The sequence below is a fragment of the Vipera ursinii genome (assembly GCF_947247035.1).
Source record: "Vipera ursinii genome assembly, chromosome: 6".
In the NCBI taxonomy this organism is placed as follows: Eukaryota; Metazoa; Chordata; class Lepidosauria; order Squamata; family Viperidae; genus Vipera; species Vipera ursinii.
The window spans coordinates 63,794,282-63,808,791 of NC_139515.1; the positions used below are offsets into that span (position 1 = coordinate 63,794,282).

The window sequence follows — 14,510 nt, forward strand, 5'->3', positions numbered from 1 at the left end:
TAAATCTCACCCGGAGGGTAACTGGAAGCCAATGCAGCTCGCGGAGAAGAGGTGTTACATGGGACTATCAGGAGACTCCCATCACAACTCGCGCAGCTGCATTCTGCACCAGCTGAAGCCTCCAAGTGGTCCTCAGGGGCAGCCCCATGTAGAGACCATTGCAGTAGTCTAGCCGGGAGGTCACGAGCGCATGGGTGACTGTGCGTAGGGCATCTCGGTCCAGATAGGGCCATAACTGGTGCACCAGGCGAACCTGGGCAAAAGCCCCCCTGGCCACGGCTCCTATATGATCTTCCAAACTGAGCCGGTTTCAGAACTACTTAAAGACACACTTCTTGTGATATGGGTGATTATATACATTTGATAAATAAATACAATTTTGGTACCACCAGGAACTGCTCACAGCATTCTAAGCTATTCCAAATTGTTTTGGCTCTGAAGGGGGCCAAATCTTTTAAGAATGTCTGCTTTCCACCAGAGGGCAGAAAGAACACACAAACTCAAAACCAGTAACTATTTTGTTACTCTTTCATGACTTATAGCAGGTTCCTGAAGCTGCTCCTTCAACCTGATAAGTCCATTCGTGCTTGGTTTGAATCAATAGCTTTTGAGAGTACATTATTTAATACTGAAAGTGTACCTAGTGACACTTCTTCAATCATAAAACTAAATTCATGTTTTCATGAACTGAATAAAGGTAAAGGTAAAGGTTCCCCCTATGCTAGTCGTTTCCAACTCTAGGGGCTGGTGCTCATCTCCGTTTCAAAGCCAAAGAGCCAGCGCTTGTCCAAGGACATCTCCATGGTCATGTGGCCGGCATGACTAGACGCCAAAGGCTCACAGAACCTGTTACCTTCCCACCGTAGTGGTCCCTATTTTTCTACTTGCATTTTTACGTGCTTTCAAACTGCTAGGTTGGCAGAAGCTGGGACGAGTAACAGGCGCTTGCTCTGCTACGCGGCACTCGGGATTCGACCCGCCAAACTGCCATCTTCTGATCGACAAGCTCAGCATCCTAACCCACTGAATAGTTGCATATAAAAGGCTGAATTCATTCTTGGAACATTTTTTCTCACTGGCAATACCTTTAAAAAACTTCTAAATACTTCATTGAGGTTAAGACTGTGGATATTTTGGTAAAGGTTTAAAATCCAGACTCCTTAATCGATAAAATTATGGCTGAGATTGCATACCATATACTAAGACAGGGTTTCCTTAAATGAATTATGATTTAATCAATAAATTCCAATTGGTTCTTAACTATATTTGGAAAAACACATTTGATTTAGTATGTTTTCTGAACACAACCTAAGGTTTCAAAGCCATATGAATGGACAATGACATTCAAAGAAAATAAATTTCATGTAACATACTTTCTTTTCATTAGAAGCTGGAAAAATAGGTTTAGGTTTAGGTTTAGGTTTTTATTAAATTTTTATACCGCTCTTCTCCCAAAGGACTCAGGGCGGTGAACAGGGCATATCATAAAACTACAAAAATACAAAAGTTAAAAAAGAATTAAATTATTGCCCACAGTAAAAACGATAGAAAATATATATAAATATTAAAACCCTAAGTAACTCCCCATCAGGCCAGGCCAGCTTGTTCAAATAAATGGGTCTTTAACACGCGCCGGAAGGAGCGGAGATCCGGTGCCATCCGGAGCTCAACCGGCAGCTGATTCCACAAAGCCGGAGCGCCCACAGAGAAGGCCCTCCCCCTGGGGGCCACCAGCCGGCATTCCCTGACCGGAGGCACCCTGAGGAGGCCCTCTCTATGGGAACGCACAGGGCGGAGGGGAGTCGACGGAGGGCGGAGCAAGAGAGCTTGCTCTTTACAGCACTGGTAAATGCAATGTTAAGATCTGAAAAATGCATCCTAATCTGAGACCATCTTAACATAAAACAGCTCTCAAGACCCACAGCCTCAGGTCTAACTAGCTTGGGTTTCAACCTTTTAGATCTTCTCCTCCTCCTCCTTCCTCTTAAGTTATATTTCCAGCGAAATAAATGAGTTGGTGGAATCAAATGCCATTATGGAAGGATGTGTTTCCTATGCACATTCTGATGAGTACATATTCTCAGATGGCCCAAGAACATGAGACATAGTAATGAGATAGTGAAATTTATTCAAGAGTTTTTATACAGCATCCTTGGACACAATTTAAAAATTGCTGTCTCAATTAACAGAATTATGGATATCTTTGTAGTAACATGTGGCTTTATATTAGAAGTAATATTGTCCTGTTTATTTACATAAATGGCTATGATAGTTCCTGGGGCACTGAAATGAAGCATGTACATAGGTGACTGTGTGGGCATGCAGAAATGCATGCATTCAAGTGTATCTAAGGGCAGATGCTCATCCATTAGAGTATTGCGACTAGCCCTTCTCAAGTATCATGGAAAAGAAAAGATATAGAGAAAAATGTATGAGCTTCCCTTCGGCCTGACCTTTTGGGATGGAGAAAATGTGAGTAAAATAAATATTTGGCTAATTGCAGTTACAGTTGTGTATCTGGGAACCTGAATTTGTGAATCATCCCCAATCCCATAGAAATTTAACAGAATTATACAATAGGTTGGAAGGGGCAGGATTAGAGGACATATATCTCCATCTCCCCACTATATATTTCTGCTCCTAATTTCTATTCCATAAGGACATTTTTTTTAAAAAAAAAGGTATCTCCAAACAGCCATACAGATGGCAACCACAAGATAAACAGAAGCGAAATTGATCAGCCAGGTAAAAATCAAACCAACGGTATTGCTGTGTCAAATCCATTTTCTTTTCCCTGGGCTGGCTAGTTGCATGCTAGAGGACATTTGTGTATCTTTAAAGCTGCCCACATGGACATGCTTTCAGGTCTTCCACTGAATGGTAAACATATAAAGAAAACAAACCAGCCCCTCTTCTCTAGGGTGTTCTCTTGGGAGTTCCTGCCACCCACTCCCTTGCTCTGCTTACCAGATGGGAAATCTGGAAAAGCTAATGAATTATAACAGGCTGGAAAAATTGCTCCGGCAACAGGAGATTTAGAAGGAAAATGAAATATTTGTCACATTGCAGTTTGCTTGCCTTTAGATCTTCATGGGGTATGTTTCAGCAGCAACATCTACCACAGCTTCTTTTCATCACGTTGAAAAAAGTCAAACTGCACTGCAAAGTCTACCCTTTGGTACATATTATGATGTCACAACATGTGTACAAAAGTGATGGTGTTTGCATTACAAGATTGCCCCTCCCCACCCTGCAACACCTCTCTTGACCTTCTCAGACACTGCTGTGTTTCAGTAAAATCTGGTGCAGTTCACACCAAGCCAATGTGATCTGCTTAGTGATGTACTGTCAGGAATAATAAAATCTTGTTCAAGAAGGACAACACTCTCCTCCTCAGTCTAAAGGCATAAGATTTATTATTGGATCTGCTCCCAAGGAAGAATTGTTATTTGAACACAAGCCAAGCTCTCCATCTAGAAGCATATCTACTGAAGGAGAAACACTCCAGCTGGTTTCTTTCTACCCAAAGGGATGTATTTTCTTACACAACTTATGCTGCCCTTTGCAGCTAAAAATGGAACTCTCGAAAAACACAATGTGCAATGCAAAGACCAAAGACTGGAGGGACTGCATCTCTTCATGCTTCTTCTTTTTCACACTGCAAGGATATTCCTGCATGCCAAAATGTTAGAACTCATTTAATAGAGATGGTTGTCCACAAAGAGCAACAGGGATTGCCATTTGCAGCAGGATGCAGGACAGTCCTTGTTAAAAGCTCCTGAGGTCCTTTCCAGAATTTCATCTATTCCCACACTGAGCAACCCTGAACCTTGCAAGGCTAGAAAAAAAGTCTGTTTTACTTTGTTCTCCCCAGCAGAGGACGCTGTGACAGCATGAAAAGTCAGTCTTGGGGGGCCATGGAAAATTAGTTCCTGAAAGTGCATTTCCCAACAATACCAGAAGGGTAAGAAAAGTAATCCAGTATTTTGCCAAATAGCAGAACATACAGCAATTAGAGGTTGCTGCTTAGAAATTGGAAAATACAATATTTCATCTTATTCTAACAATCCACCCCATTGTTTTTTTAAATAACAGTACAAAAATAAAGATTTAAAAGTTAACTTTAAAAAGAGAGAGAGATTGATCATCATTAGCATCATATCCTGAGACATCTGGTTTGTAACAGCTTAAAAAAGCAGCAAGGATGAACAAAGTCAGGAAACAGGAGAAGTGAGGACAAAAGAAATGAACAAGATGCAAGAGAAAAGCAGCTGGAGGGCAGGGGGAACCAGGCGAATACAGAGCGCCAGTGGTCTCAAAGACTACCTGACCTTCGGGCCATAGCAGAGAGCCAAGACATTTCTGCAGAAACAAAAGATTAAGAAACCTTCTTCTGCTAGAACCTTCCATTGCAGATGATCACAGAAAGGACAGCTCTGTGAGTTGAGCCTTAGGGATGCCTTGATCCTTCCTTTACAACAAAAGACAAAGCTCACCTACCGGTATGTGTCAAACCCATATGCCTTGGAAGAGGCCAGTGTTGTTCACTGGCAAAGAGTTTGTTCCAGGAGACAAGCAGGTACATTGAGAAGAGGATAAATATAAGTACCTCTATACAAAAGACCAACAACAGTATTCTTCCTTATAGAATGAGCCAGACAGTATAAGAAAACCTTAAATGGTAAGGCCGATTACTACCATATTCTCTATTCTGATTACAGATGAAATCAATGGTTTTAAGAGTACTTAAATCAGTACTGGATTGCTGCTGGTAAACTAGTCCAAAACTTGGTTTCCTTGGGAATATCAAATTTAACTTTGTAGTCTTCAGTTATTAGGTGGGAGAATAGGAGCAGGAAATTAGATTTACAGTGAATGTCTTCTCTTTTTTTTACAGTAAAGACAGGACATCCCTAAAGAGTTTTTCTTTCCCATTCATTCCATAGGCAAAGCTATAAAATATCTAACATTGCTTTCTCCTTCCCAGTTTTGGACTGATATTCCGGATCACAAAGGAAGAAAAGAAACCCTAAGACATGCATAAACAGACTATAGATCTTTCTAATGTATCAGGATGGGTTGAATGTTCTATGCCCATTGTAAAAAAAACAAAACGTTCAGCTTTCCCACCATGAAATATATCACTGCTGTCTCTGAAGATGGAATCCTATTGTTGTTATGAGCTATCTTTTGTAATTTTTAAAATGCTTTTGGCCAAGAGACACGTGAGGTTTACACTGTTTTTTTTAAAAAAAGACATAGAGTTCTATGTGGAAACTCCACATGTCTCACAAGTGGGCAGCCAAAGAGGACATATTTCTAGGTGAGTGGGCTACAGTTCCCTATAGTGCATCCTTGTTCTAGGTCTCATGGGAATGTCTGATGCAAGTTTTGATCCATCTGGTGGTTATGAACAATGTGGCTTTGTAGTTCTGAGATATCTTCCAAAGAAAAATAAAGAGTTTGAATTTCTCTATTTTGCTCAGGTAGATCTTGACTGGCCATCCAACGTCTAGTATGTGCTAATCCTTTTTAACTAAATCTTGGAATTGGGGCAGAAGAACAAGGTTACAATTTATTTCTAGCAAAAAGTGGTCATAAACCTAAGGGTCCAGGAACAGAGTGTTGATGAAGAACTCTTTTTTTGCTAGGGTGTGTCCTTACCTCTGATTGACCAAAGTTACCATATATACACACACCCAATATTAGGCCCAATTTGAGTTTAGGGTTACCTTCCTATTTGTCAGCCACCATTACTTCCTTGAGGTAACACTAACTGCCTTACCTCTAGCTAAGAATCCACCATGAAAGCAGCAGTAGCCTTAGCTAGTTGTTCATAATTTGTACGAGCATCTTCTTTTCCCAGTCTGATTTCTTGAGATAATTTGGATAGTTTTCTATTTGCATCATAGAGTAGAAGCCTTGGCCATGACTGAGGTAGCAAAGGTGTACTGAAAAGTGATTTAAGCTAGTTGATCCATAGACCAGGGCTTTTCAACCAGTGGTGTGGGTACCACCTGTGGTACATTGGCACCTGGCAGGTGGTACGTGACCATCCTAGAAAAGTGGTAGTGAGGGAGGGGAATGAGCTGAACCAGTGGCAGCACCGCACAAGCCTGAGCGAGAGACGGCTGGAGCTGCAGGGCTGTCAGGGCTCAGCGGAAGCACCAGGATCAGCGCTTCTTTGGGGCTGTCAGGGCTCAGCGGAAGCACCAGGATCAGCGCCAGGCTCCAGCTGGAGCTTGGCACTGATCCTGGTGCTTCTGAGCCCAGAAGAAGCACCGATCAGCTGGAATGTTGCAGCATCTCCAGGGTCTTGTGATTTACATTCAAATGCTTGGCAACTGATTCATATTTATGACAGTCACAGTATCCCAGGGTCATGTGAAGTGACCAAAACCTGTTGCAACCACCCAGCAGATGGGATGGAGGGGAATAAAAACCAAACACCCCCACCACCCCCAAACTGTCACTTGGGGACACTTTTTTCAATGCCATTGTAAATTCGAACAGTCACTAAGCGAACTGTTGTAAGTCGAGGACTACCTGTACTTCATCACTTTTTCCCTTTTTTTTTGGGTCATCAAATTTTTGATACTTTGCTAGGTGACTGGTGGTACTCAGATGTTGCCATATCCTAAAAGGTGAAAAAGTTGAAAAGCCCTGCCATAGACAATTGCTATTTCAGTTGAATGTATACATTTTATAGAATGTATGACCAGCAAACAACCTCTTCTAATAATCATAATGGCTAATAAGCTTAATAAACTATATGATAAATATTTAGTTTAATAAAGTATATACAATCCATCCAAAACCTAGATGCATGGAAATTCAATAGCATGACTGAGTACATTAAAGCAATGAATATCAAAGAATGATGAAAAGATTAAAAGTACCAAGAAGTCCCACTTGTAAAGTACTATAGAGTCAGTTTGGCCTAGTGGCTAAGGCACCCAAGCTAGAAACCAGGAAACTTTAAGTTCTAGTTCTACCTTAGACATAAGTGACTGAGAGATTTTGGCCAGTCACTCTCTCTCAGCCCAACTCACAAGATTATTGCTGGGAAACTACAATGAGTAAGGAGCATTAGTTATATTCACTGCTTTGAGTTATTTATGATAATAATAATAAACGACAGGATAAAAAATAAAAAAGAATATCTTCCACAATTAAGAACTGCTCAAATATTTTCTTCAATTTCCAAATTGTAACAAGATTTATAACAAGATTGATGAAAAGTAGCTGATCAAGGTCCAATACTTTTAGGCTATAAAACAGGAGATGAAGGAGAACTCTCTGTGAATGTGTGGAAAGAGTGCAAGTAAGAGCTAATTTATTATATCTGGTTTTATATTTTTGCCTCATACTTCTCCCATTGTCTTTTCCGCTCTTGGAAATCCAGTCAAGGACCTTCAAAACAACTTTTAGTAACTAACAATTTATTTAGATAACATCTCTGCTTACATTATTTGGGGAAATTGGGTTGATCAGTAATGTGTACCTCTATTTAGCTGTGTAAGAATTGAGAAATATACTAAATGAACAACTATATTCAACCTTTTATTCAGTAAGCTTACATATTTGTTGTACTGTGTACTATTGCCTTATGGGGTGATTGTACCCAAAAACATCCTAAGAGAGGAAGAAGTAAATTCTGTCTTTTCCCTCACAAGAGACTGTTTTTTATAGCTGGGAGTATATTTGCTTTGGGTTGAGGGAATCTGTTTTCCTGCCTTTGGGAATTTGTGGGTGCATCTTTCACATGTTTGTGAAATGAAAAGCAACTTCTGCCATAGGAACATTCACTGAAGAGGTATGAGACATTCTAGGGCAGTCTCAGGGGAAGTATGGGGTTTCCAGACTATGGAGGAGCCAGCCCTCACAAACCTTCAAGAACATCACTGAATGTCTTGGAATATGAGGGAGTGACAGTTCTGGCTTCCTGAGGCCAAGATGTTCACAAACTTTCCTAAAATACTCAGGAAAATCTGATATTTTTTGGAAACACCTGATGGATTTGGGGAATGACTGTTGTTCTTCTTCATCCAGAGACAACTCACTCTTTTTCCCATGTACCAGTCTTGAGGGGAGATACCTGAGTACTTTGTATGGGGACGGGAGGATTGGGCACCCCTTTTTCATTTGATTGTCTGGTTTTTCCCCCTATTAAGATCTAGAAGGGGAAGAGAAGAGGAGCTATACCTTCTGCCTATTTTCATGTTTGGATCCAGTCAGGAAACCCCAAAATGCAGTATCCTGCTCTTTTGAACCCCAATTTGCCCCAATGCATGTGGTTACTGTATGGGGTCCAACCCAGAGAGGCAACGGGGTCACTGACTCAGCAGACATCTTGGGAGAGGAAACAAGATTATGCACTGATGTGGTCACTGGAGACCAGGCCTGGTTTGACTCCAGCCATTGGGAAGATACTTCCACAAACAATAAACTGCTATTGATGACCATGGCAGAAGGTCTGTTGTGTTTATAGGAACAAAGAGAAAAGAGAAGGAAAGGGCCAAAGGAAAAACAAAAATCTGGAGCTGAAAAACAGCCAAAGTAGAGGGAATGCATAATAGACTGACAGGCAATGTACTCTCCGAAGCAGGCAGGACTCAAGTAGGAAAGGAGACATTCTTCCCAGAAGAAGCAATATCAAAACCCTTCCCAAATCCAGGAAGGAGATATCACATTACGGATCATTTTGGTTCCAGATAAAAGGAAGATTGGCAAGAAAAAGGAGGTCCCTTGATACAAGTTGAGTCACAAAGATAGAAGATGCCAATTGCAAAATTTGCCCTCAGCAAAGACAGGGTGATTTTTTTGTAATATGAAACTTTGGTTTTTCTTTTAGATCACAAAATAAGTAAGAATAGAAGAGCAATGGAAGGATGAGTAGCTGCCAAAAGCATAGCACATAATTGTAGAAGAACCAAACTCAATCTCTGGCTTCTCCAGTTAATGATGTCTAAAAGAACAGAGGTAGAAAAGTACTACTCACAAGAAAAGATACAGCCAAGTCAGAATGGTCACTCTCCATTTCATTTTTTTAAAGGCTGCTTTGTATCTTTAGAAGTCATTTAACATCCCCCTTTCTCTCGCCTTTAATCTTCTACTGTGATAATCCATTTCTCAGAATCATGAGGCTTATTTTGGAAGACAAATTCGAAATGGTCTCAGTCCAGACACCTATACCTTAGCAAAAAGAGTCCAGGAAATAGGAAGGTGCTGGGTGAGTCAAGATAAAAGGTGTGATGGTGAGATGATGTGTTGTCTTTTATCAAAACAGAATGGGAAAGAGAGGCCCAAAGGGAAAAGTCTAAACTAGGCTACAGTGTAGGATTCTTGGCTCATGGAGGAAAAGGAAGGATCAAAGGAAAAAAAATAACAAGAAAACGGGACGGAATGTAAAATGGAAAGAGCAGAAAGTAAAAGGCCTCTAAAAGGTCACACGAAGAAAGAGAATCAGTGGAATCTTGGGTTGCTGGAATTTGCTACAAATTCAGTATTAAAACAAACAGTTTAGACCAAAGTGCAACAGCTGCCAAATGCACAGTTTCCCCCACCTCTCACCAGCGTTAGGCTTCTGTATATTGCTTGATGCCCACACAGGCACTCCATGCACCCTCTTTTGAAGCTCCTCCACCATCTGCTTGCACTGGTGCTTCCTCCTGCCCCTCAACTTCTTGCAGCTGCAGCTCCTCATCATTCTGCTGCTCTTGTTCTGGGTCTTCCTCAGGATTCTGTGTTGCAACTGCCGGCATCTAAGGAAAGAACAACAGAAATAGGAATATCACCAGTAAGGGCCGGATAATTCCACTTCTTTTCTAAAGGCTCTGGAACAGAACTTCAGCTCTGGGTTTAGTTAACTGGGATAGCTCAAAGGCTGAGAGGATAATTTTAAGACTAAGAAATAAACCAGAATAACAGAGTAACAGAGTTGGAAGGGATCTTGGAGATCTTCTAGTCCAACCCGCTGCTCAGACAAATGGTTGTCCAATCTCTTCTTAAAACTTCCAGTGTTGGAGCATTCACAACTTCTGGAGGCAAGTTGTTCCACTGATTAATTCTTCTAGCTTAATTCTAAGTTGCTTCTCTTATTTTAGCCTCCTGTCCCCTAATCATCTTTGTTGTTCTTCTCTGCACTCTTTCTAGAGTCTCAACATCTTTTTTACATTGTGGCGACCAAAATTGGATGCAGTATTCCAGGTGTGGTCTTACCAAGGCATTATAAAATGGTATCAACACTTCATGTGATCTTGATTCTATCCCTCTGTTAATGCAACCTAGGACTGCATGAGCTTTTTTTGGCAGTTGCAGCACACTGCTGGCTCATATTTAAGTCATTGTCCACTAGGTTTACAAGATCCCTTTCACTATTGAGCCACGTACCATCTATACTGTACCTGTGCATTTGGTTTTTCTTGCCTAAATGTAGGACTTTACTTTTTTCACCACTGAATTTCATTTTGTTAGATAGGGCCCAGTGTTCAAGATCCTTCTGTATCTTAAACCTATCTTCTGGAATGTTGGTTATTCCTGCCAGATTCATGTCATCTGCAAATTTGATGAGTTCCCTATCTATCCCCCACATCATATCTAACATTTGCCATCAACTAGCACTGGGTTGCATTTCAACTCTCATAATGTCAGCCAGCCCAACTAAAAGAAGAAGCAATGACGTAAGTTTATCTTACAGTGTTATTTATAAAAGTTACAGTTAGATAAGGGATAAGCAACCTTTTGGGAAAGCACACTTGGAATTTCAAAAGCATTTTGTGGCAAAATGGCCATCAGGGAAGATATTCCTGTTCACAAAATGGCTGCTATAATGGACACCAGCAATCATAAACATCCACCTACCAGAAGACAAGGTATCGTTTCCACAATATGCCTGCTATAATATTTTGTGAGATCTAAATGCATTCCTGAAAATATCTGTGCTTTGTTCTGCAATATTTCATCTTCCTCCTGTTTTATTTTCTTAATTAAAAAATATTTTAAAAAGTGAGATGGTGGGCACAGTATCTCTCAAAAGCCTCCTATTACCTTTGCTGAACTAGATCATGCACATGAAGCACTGTACATACTTAAAACACATGTGACTAATATTTCGTCAATGAAGAACTTGGGACTAATCACCTCACTTCAGAAAATCCCTCACTCTGGAATCTCAGTTAACAGAAAACCAAGCAGGACAATACCATGCAGAATTAAGAAAAATGCCTGCAATTCTGAGGAACTACAAATTTATTTGAATTTTGGATTATCATATCTATGAAAGTAAATAGGTATGAAAATATAATTCTGCTCCATCACTCCTTCACTCTCTCATAAATATTTTTAAAAGGCAGAAAACATGGATCATTGGCTTTAAAATAAACATGTCTACAACTAGATTTAAAAGGGACGCAGTGGCTCAGTGGGTTAGGACGCTGAGCTTGTCGATCAGATGGTTGGCAGTTTGGCAGGTCAAATCCCAAGTGCTGTGTAACAGAGTGAGCGCCTGTTACTCGTCCCAGCTTCTGCCAACCTAGCAGTTCGAAAGCACGTAAAAATGCAAGTAGAAAAATAGGGACCACTACGGTGGGAAGGTAACAGCATTCCGTGCGCCTTTGGTGTCTAGTCATGCCGGCCACATGACCACGGAGACGTCCTCGGACAAGCGCTGGCTCTTCGGCTTTGAAACGGAGATGAGCACCGGCCCCTAGAGTCGGAAACGACTAGCACGCATGTGTGGGGGAACCTTTACCTTACAACTAGATTGGACATGATAGGGAACAGAAAAGAGCAAGTCTTAAAAAGTTTGCCATTTGATAGCTGAAAAGATAGTTGAGAAAGTAAAGTCACTTAAATTTCAGGATTTTAAGGATTCCCTGACCTTGACTTTCCGGCTGGATTCAGAACAGAGGCCACTGGGTGAGCTGCACAGTTCCTTCGAGACAACACACAGGAATTCCGATTGATCCTCATTCCCATAGTTATAGGATGATCCAATATTCACCAACTATAGAAAGAGATGAATGAATGCTTGTTATGCCAAATGATGCAAAAATGGGAACACTTCTAGTCTGAAAAGGAACACAAGGTCTGAAGAGGGCAAATGTTAGGATTACTGCAGAAGACGTAATGTTAGTGCATTTGTCCTTCACAGTGGTCTTTATATGACAAGAAACAAAAGAAATTTACTGTATTTTTCAATAGATCCAGAAAGATTCAATGTACCAAAAGATTTTTATCATGCCATAGAAAGAGCTAAGGAATATTTCCCCTCGATCTCCAATTAAGTTTTAAATGTCCTAGGATCTGAAAAAAAAATATAAATCTTAAGTTTATATAGTCTAAGAATTGGGAGTATTGCCAATTTACAATTTATGCCTGCAATCTTACCTATATTCATTAAAAAGCACCGAAAACAGTGGGACATCCTCATAATCAGGCACAAGATTGCATGAAATGTCTTGCACAACACGTGTCTATTAAAAAGTAAGCACCATAAAGTTTAGCGAAACTTATTCCCAGGCATGCAGTCAGAAGCGGAAAAAATGACTAATAAAGTTTATTAGGTTGATAGCATGTTTCTTCCTTCTTTGAATACAGTTCATAAATTACTTATAAGAGCCAGAGAGATGCACATGTGAAGCATATTCTGTTTAAAAATGGCTGTATGTTCTTTCCAATTCCACACTGGGAAACCTATACTCATCTTTTAATAAATTTAATAAATAAATGCAATTATCTTGCACACCTGTTCAAAGCGCCACCCATCTGACATTGTAGAAACCATTTGTGTGAGCTCTTCCTCCTGACACTGCAGCACTCTGTAGACATGCTTTGGTGGCACCTAGAAGAAGCATGACAAGGAACAACAGACCATATCAGCAAGGACTTTTCTGTCTAACTGTCCAGATTTACCACTAATAAACAAAGCCAGACAGTGGCTTCTCATCCTCAATTCAGCCTCCTATGCTATAGAAAAGACAGAAGCAACTGCTAGTTGTTGGAACATCTGTATATGTGCATTAGACTGAAAAGTTTTAGATAAGCATGGAGAAGAGCTTTAGCTCAACAAGTGAACATCTTCTGGCAGGGCTAGGCTAAGGGCTAAGAATCCAGAGTTTTCTGGCAACCGAAATAAGTAATGCTGGTGTAGGAATGATGTCGTTCATTATAAAGCAAAAGGAATGAGCAGTTCTGAACTTGGAAGGAAGAGAGGGACATGAAATTTCAGGCCTGAAAATTTCATGCCTTGAAATGGAGACTCAGAGCAAGGTCACACATGAGATATATGAGAATAAAAAGAGCAATCTGTCTCAAAGGTTTAGTCGTTATCTGCAGTTAAGAGAGATCTAGAAGTACAGATTTCCTCATTTCAGCAACCTCCAGATGGGTTGGGATTTCATTTCCCAGAATTCCCAGCCCATATTGCTTTGATCATTTGAGGCTGAAACTGATATAGTGCCAACACATCTGGAAGGCACCTGGTTGGGAAAAGTTGCAGTACAGTATGAGAATTGCCGTCAGTCAGAATAGGAGATATATGGACAAGTAGCTTAATATGTGAAATCCTAGGAGGTTTTCCAGCTTCTCATTTCTCTCATAGCAACAATCAAAGACCAAGTGCTAAGAGTACTGCCTTTTCACTGCTCCCATATATGATCTTTCTCCCAAAAAAACACAGACAGAATTTTCAGGAATCATTCTTTCATTCTTTCCAATTGCATAATAAATCCCCCAAATTAGCTGAATTAAGACAGTCCCTGCTTTAACAATGAAATGCTGGCTTGTTTATTCCCAGTCTTGTAACATTTATCCTTGTTCAATTTTTTTGAAAAATGAAATTTAATATTCTGGGCACTTTTGTTTTCAATTTCTCTTAAATATAATTCTGACATTTCCCAACACACCTGGGTTACAGTGTAATCCTTTTCCTCCAGTCTGTCTTTTATTAGTCTGATTAGAGACCCAATGTTGTAGAATTCTGCTTCTTCCAGAACTCCTAATAATAATAGCAGAGAGCATTAAAAATAAAACACTGAACAATCTCACTAACAACTAATATTCATTAAAAATATAAACATTTGGTTATTACACCGAAAAGATTTTGTATCAGAATTATACGCTGCAAGTGTGTGATATCTTTTATAGAGATCAAATTTGGAAAGGCAATCAAAATCTATGAGGAGAAGGCAAGGCTACAGTGAAAAATCACATAGGGGAATACTTCTAATTTAGCATACTGTGACACATGTAATATTGTATGTATGTATTGTATGTAATAAATCATGTTGTAGTTCAATGGTTATGTCAGTCCAAATCACTTCACAGTGTTGTTGTTGTGAGGAAAATAGGACGAAGAAAGTGTTGGCTATGTTCACCACCTTGAGTTATTTGTAAAAATAATAAAGGTGGAATACAAATAAATAAATAAATATGTTCAAACAAACAAAATCCAGATTTTTTAAGGAAGAAACTATATGACATCAGAAACAGAACTTTATCCACCAACA

The 14,510-nt window shown here is 40.0% G+C and overlaps 2 protein-coding genes across 4 annotated transcripts in view; one reads left to right on the forward strand and one right to left on the reverse strand.

The window, feature by feature from the left end:
* The window catches only part of SSTR3 (somatostatin receptor 3), a 364,665-nt gene that overhangs the window by 133,030 nt on the left and 217,125 nt on the right, over positions 1–14,510 (forward strand). The gene's annotated exons all lie outside the window — the stretch shown is intronic.
* KCTD17 (potassium channel tetramerization domain containing 17) overlaps positions 1–14,510 on the reverse strand; it is a gene marked incomplete at its 5' end in the record, with an annotated part of 41,676 nt that overhangs the window by 9,096 nt on the left and 18,070 nt on the right. For 2 of the 3 annotated variants that reach the window (XM_083365966.1, XM_083365965.1), the window contains 4 exons: positions 9,574–9,764; positions 11,882–12,007; positions 12,749–12,844; positions 13,908–13,999. In XM_083365966.1, coding sequence (XP_083222092.1) covers positions 9,579–9,764; positions 11,882–12,007; positions 12,749–12,844; positions 13,908–13,999 — 500 coding nt within the window. In that variant the 3' untranslated portion in view covers positions 9,574–9,578. Of the gene's footprint in view, positions 1–3,393; positions 9,765–11,881; positions 12,008–12,748; positions 12,845–13,907; positions 14,000–14,510 lie in introns of those variants that run through there. The other variant, XM_083365964.1, reaches the window with a different exon arrangement.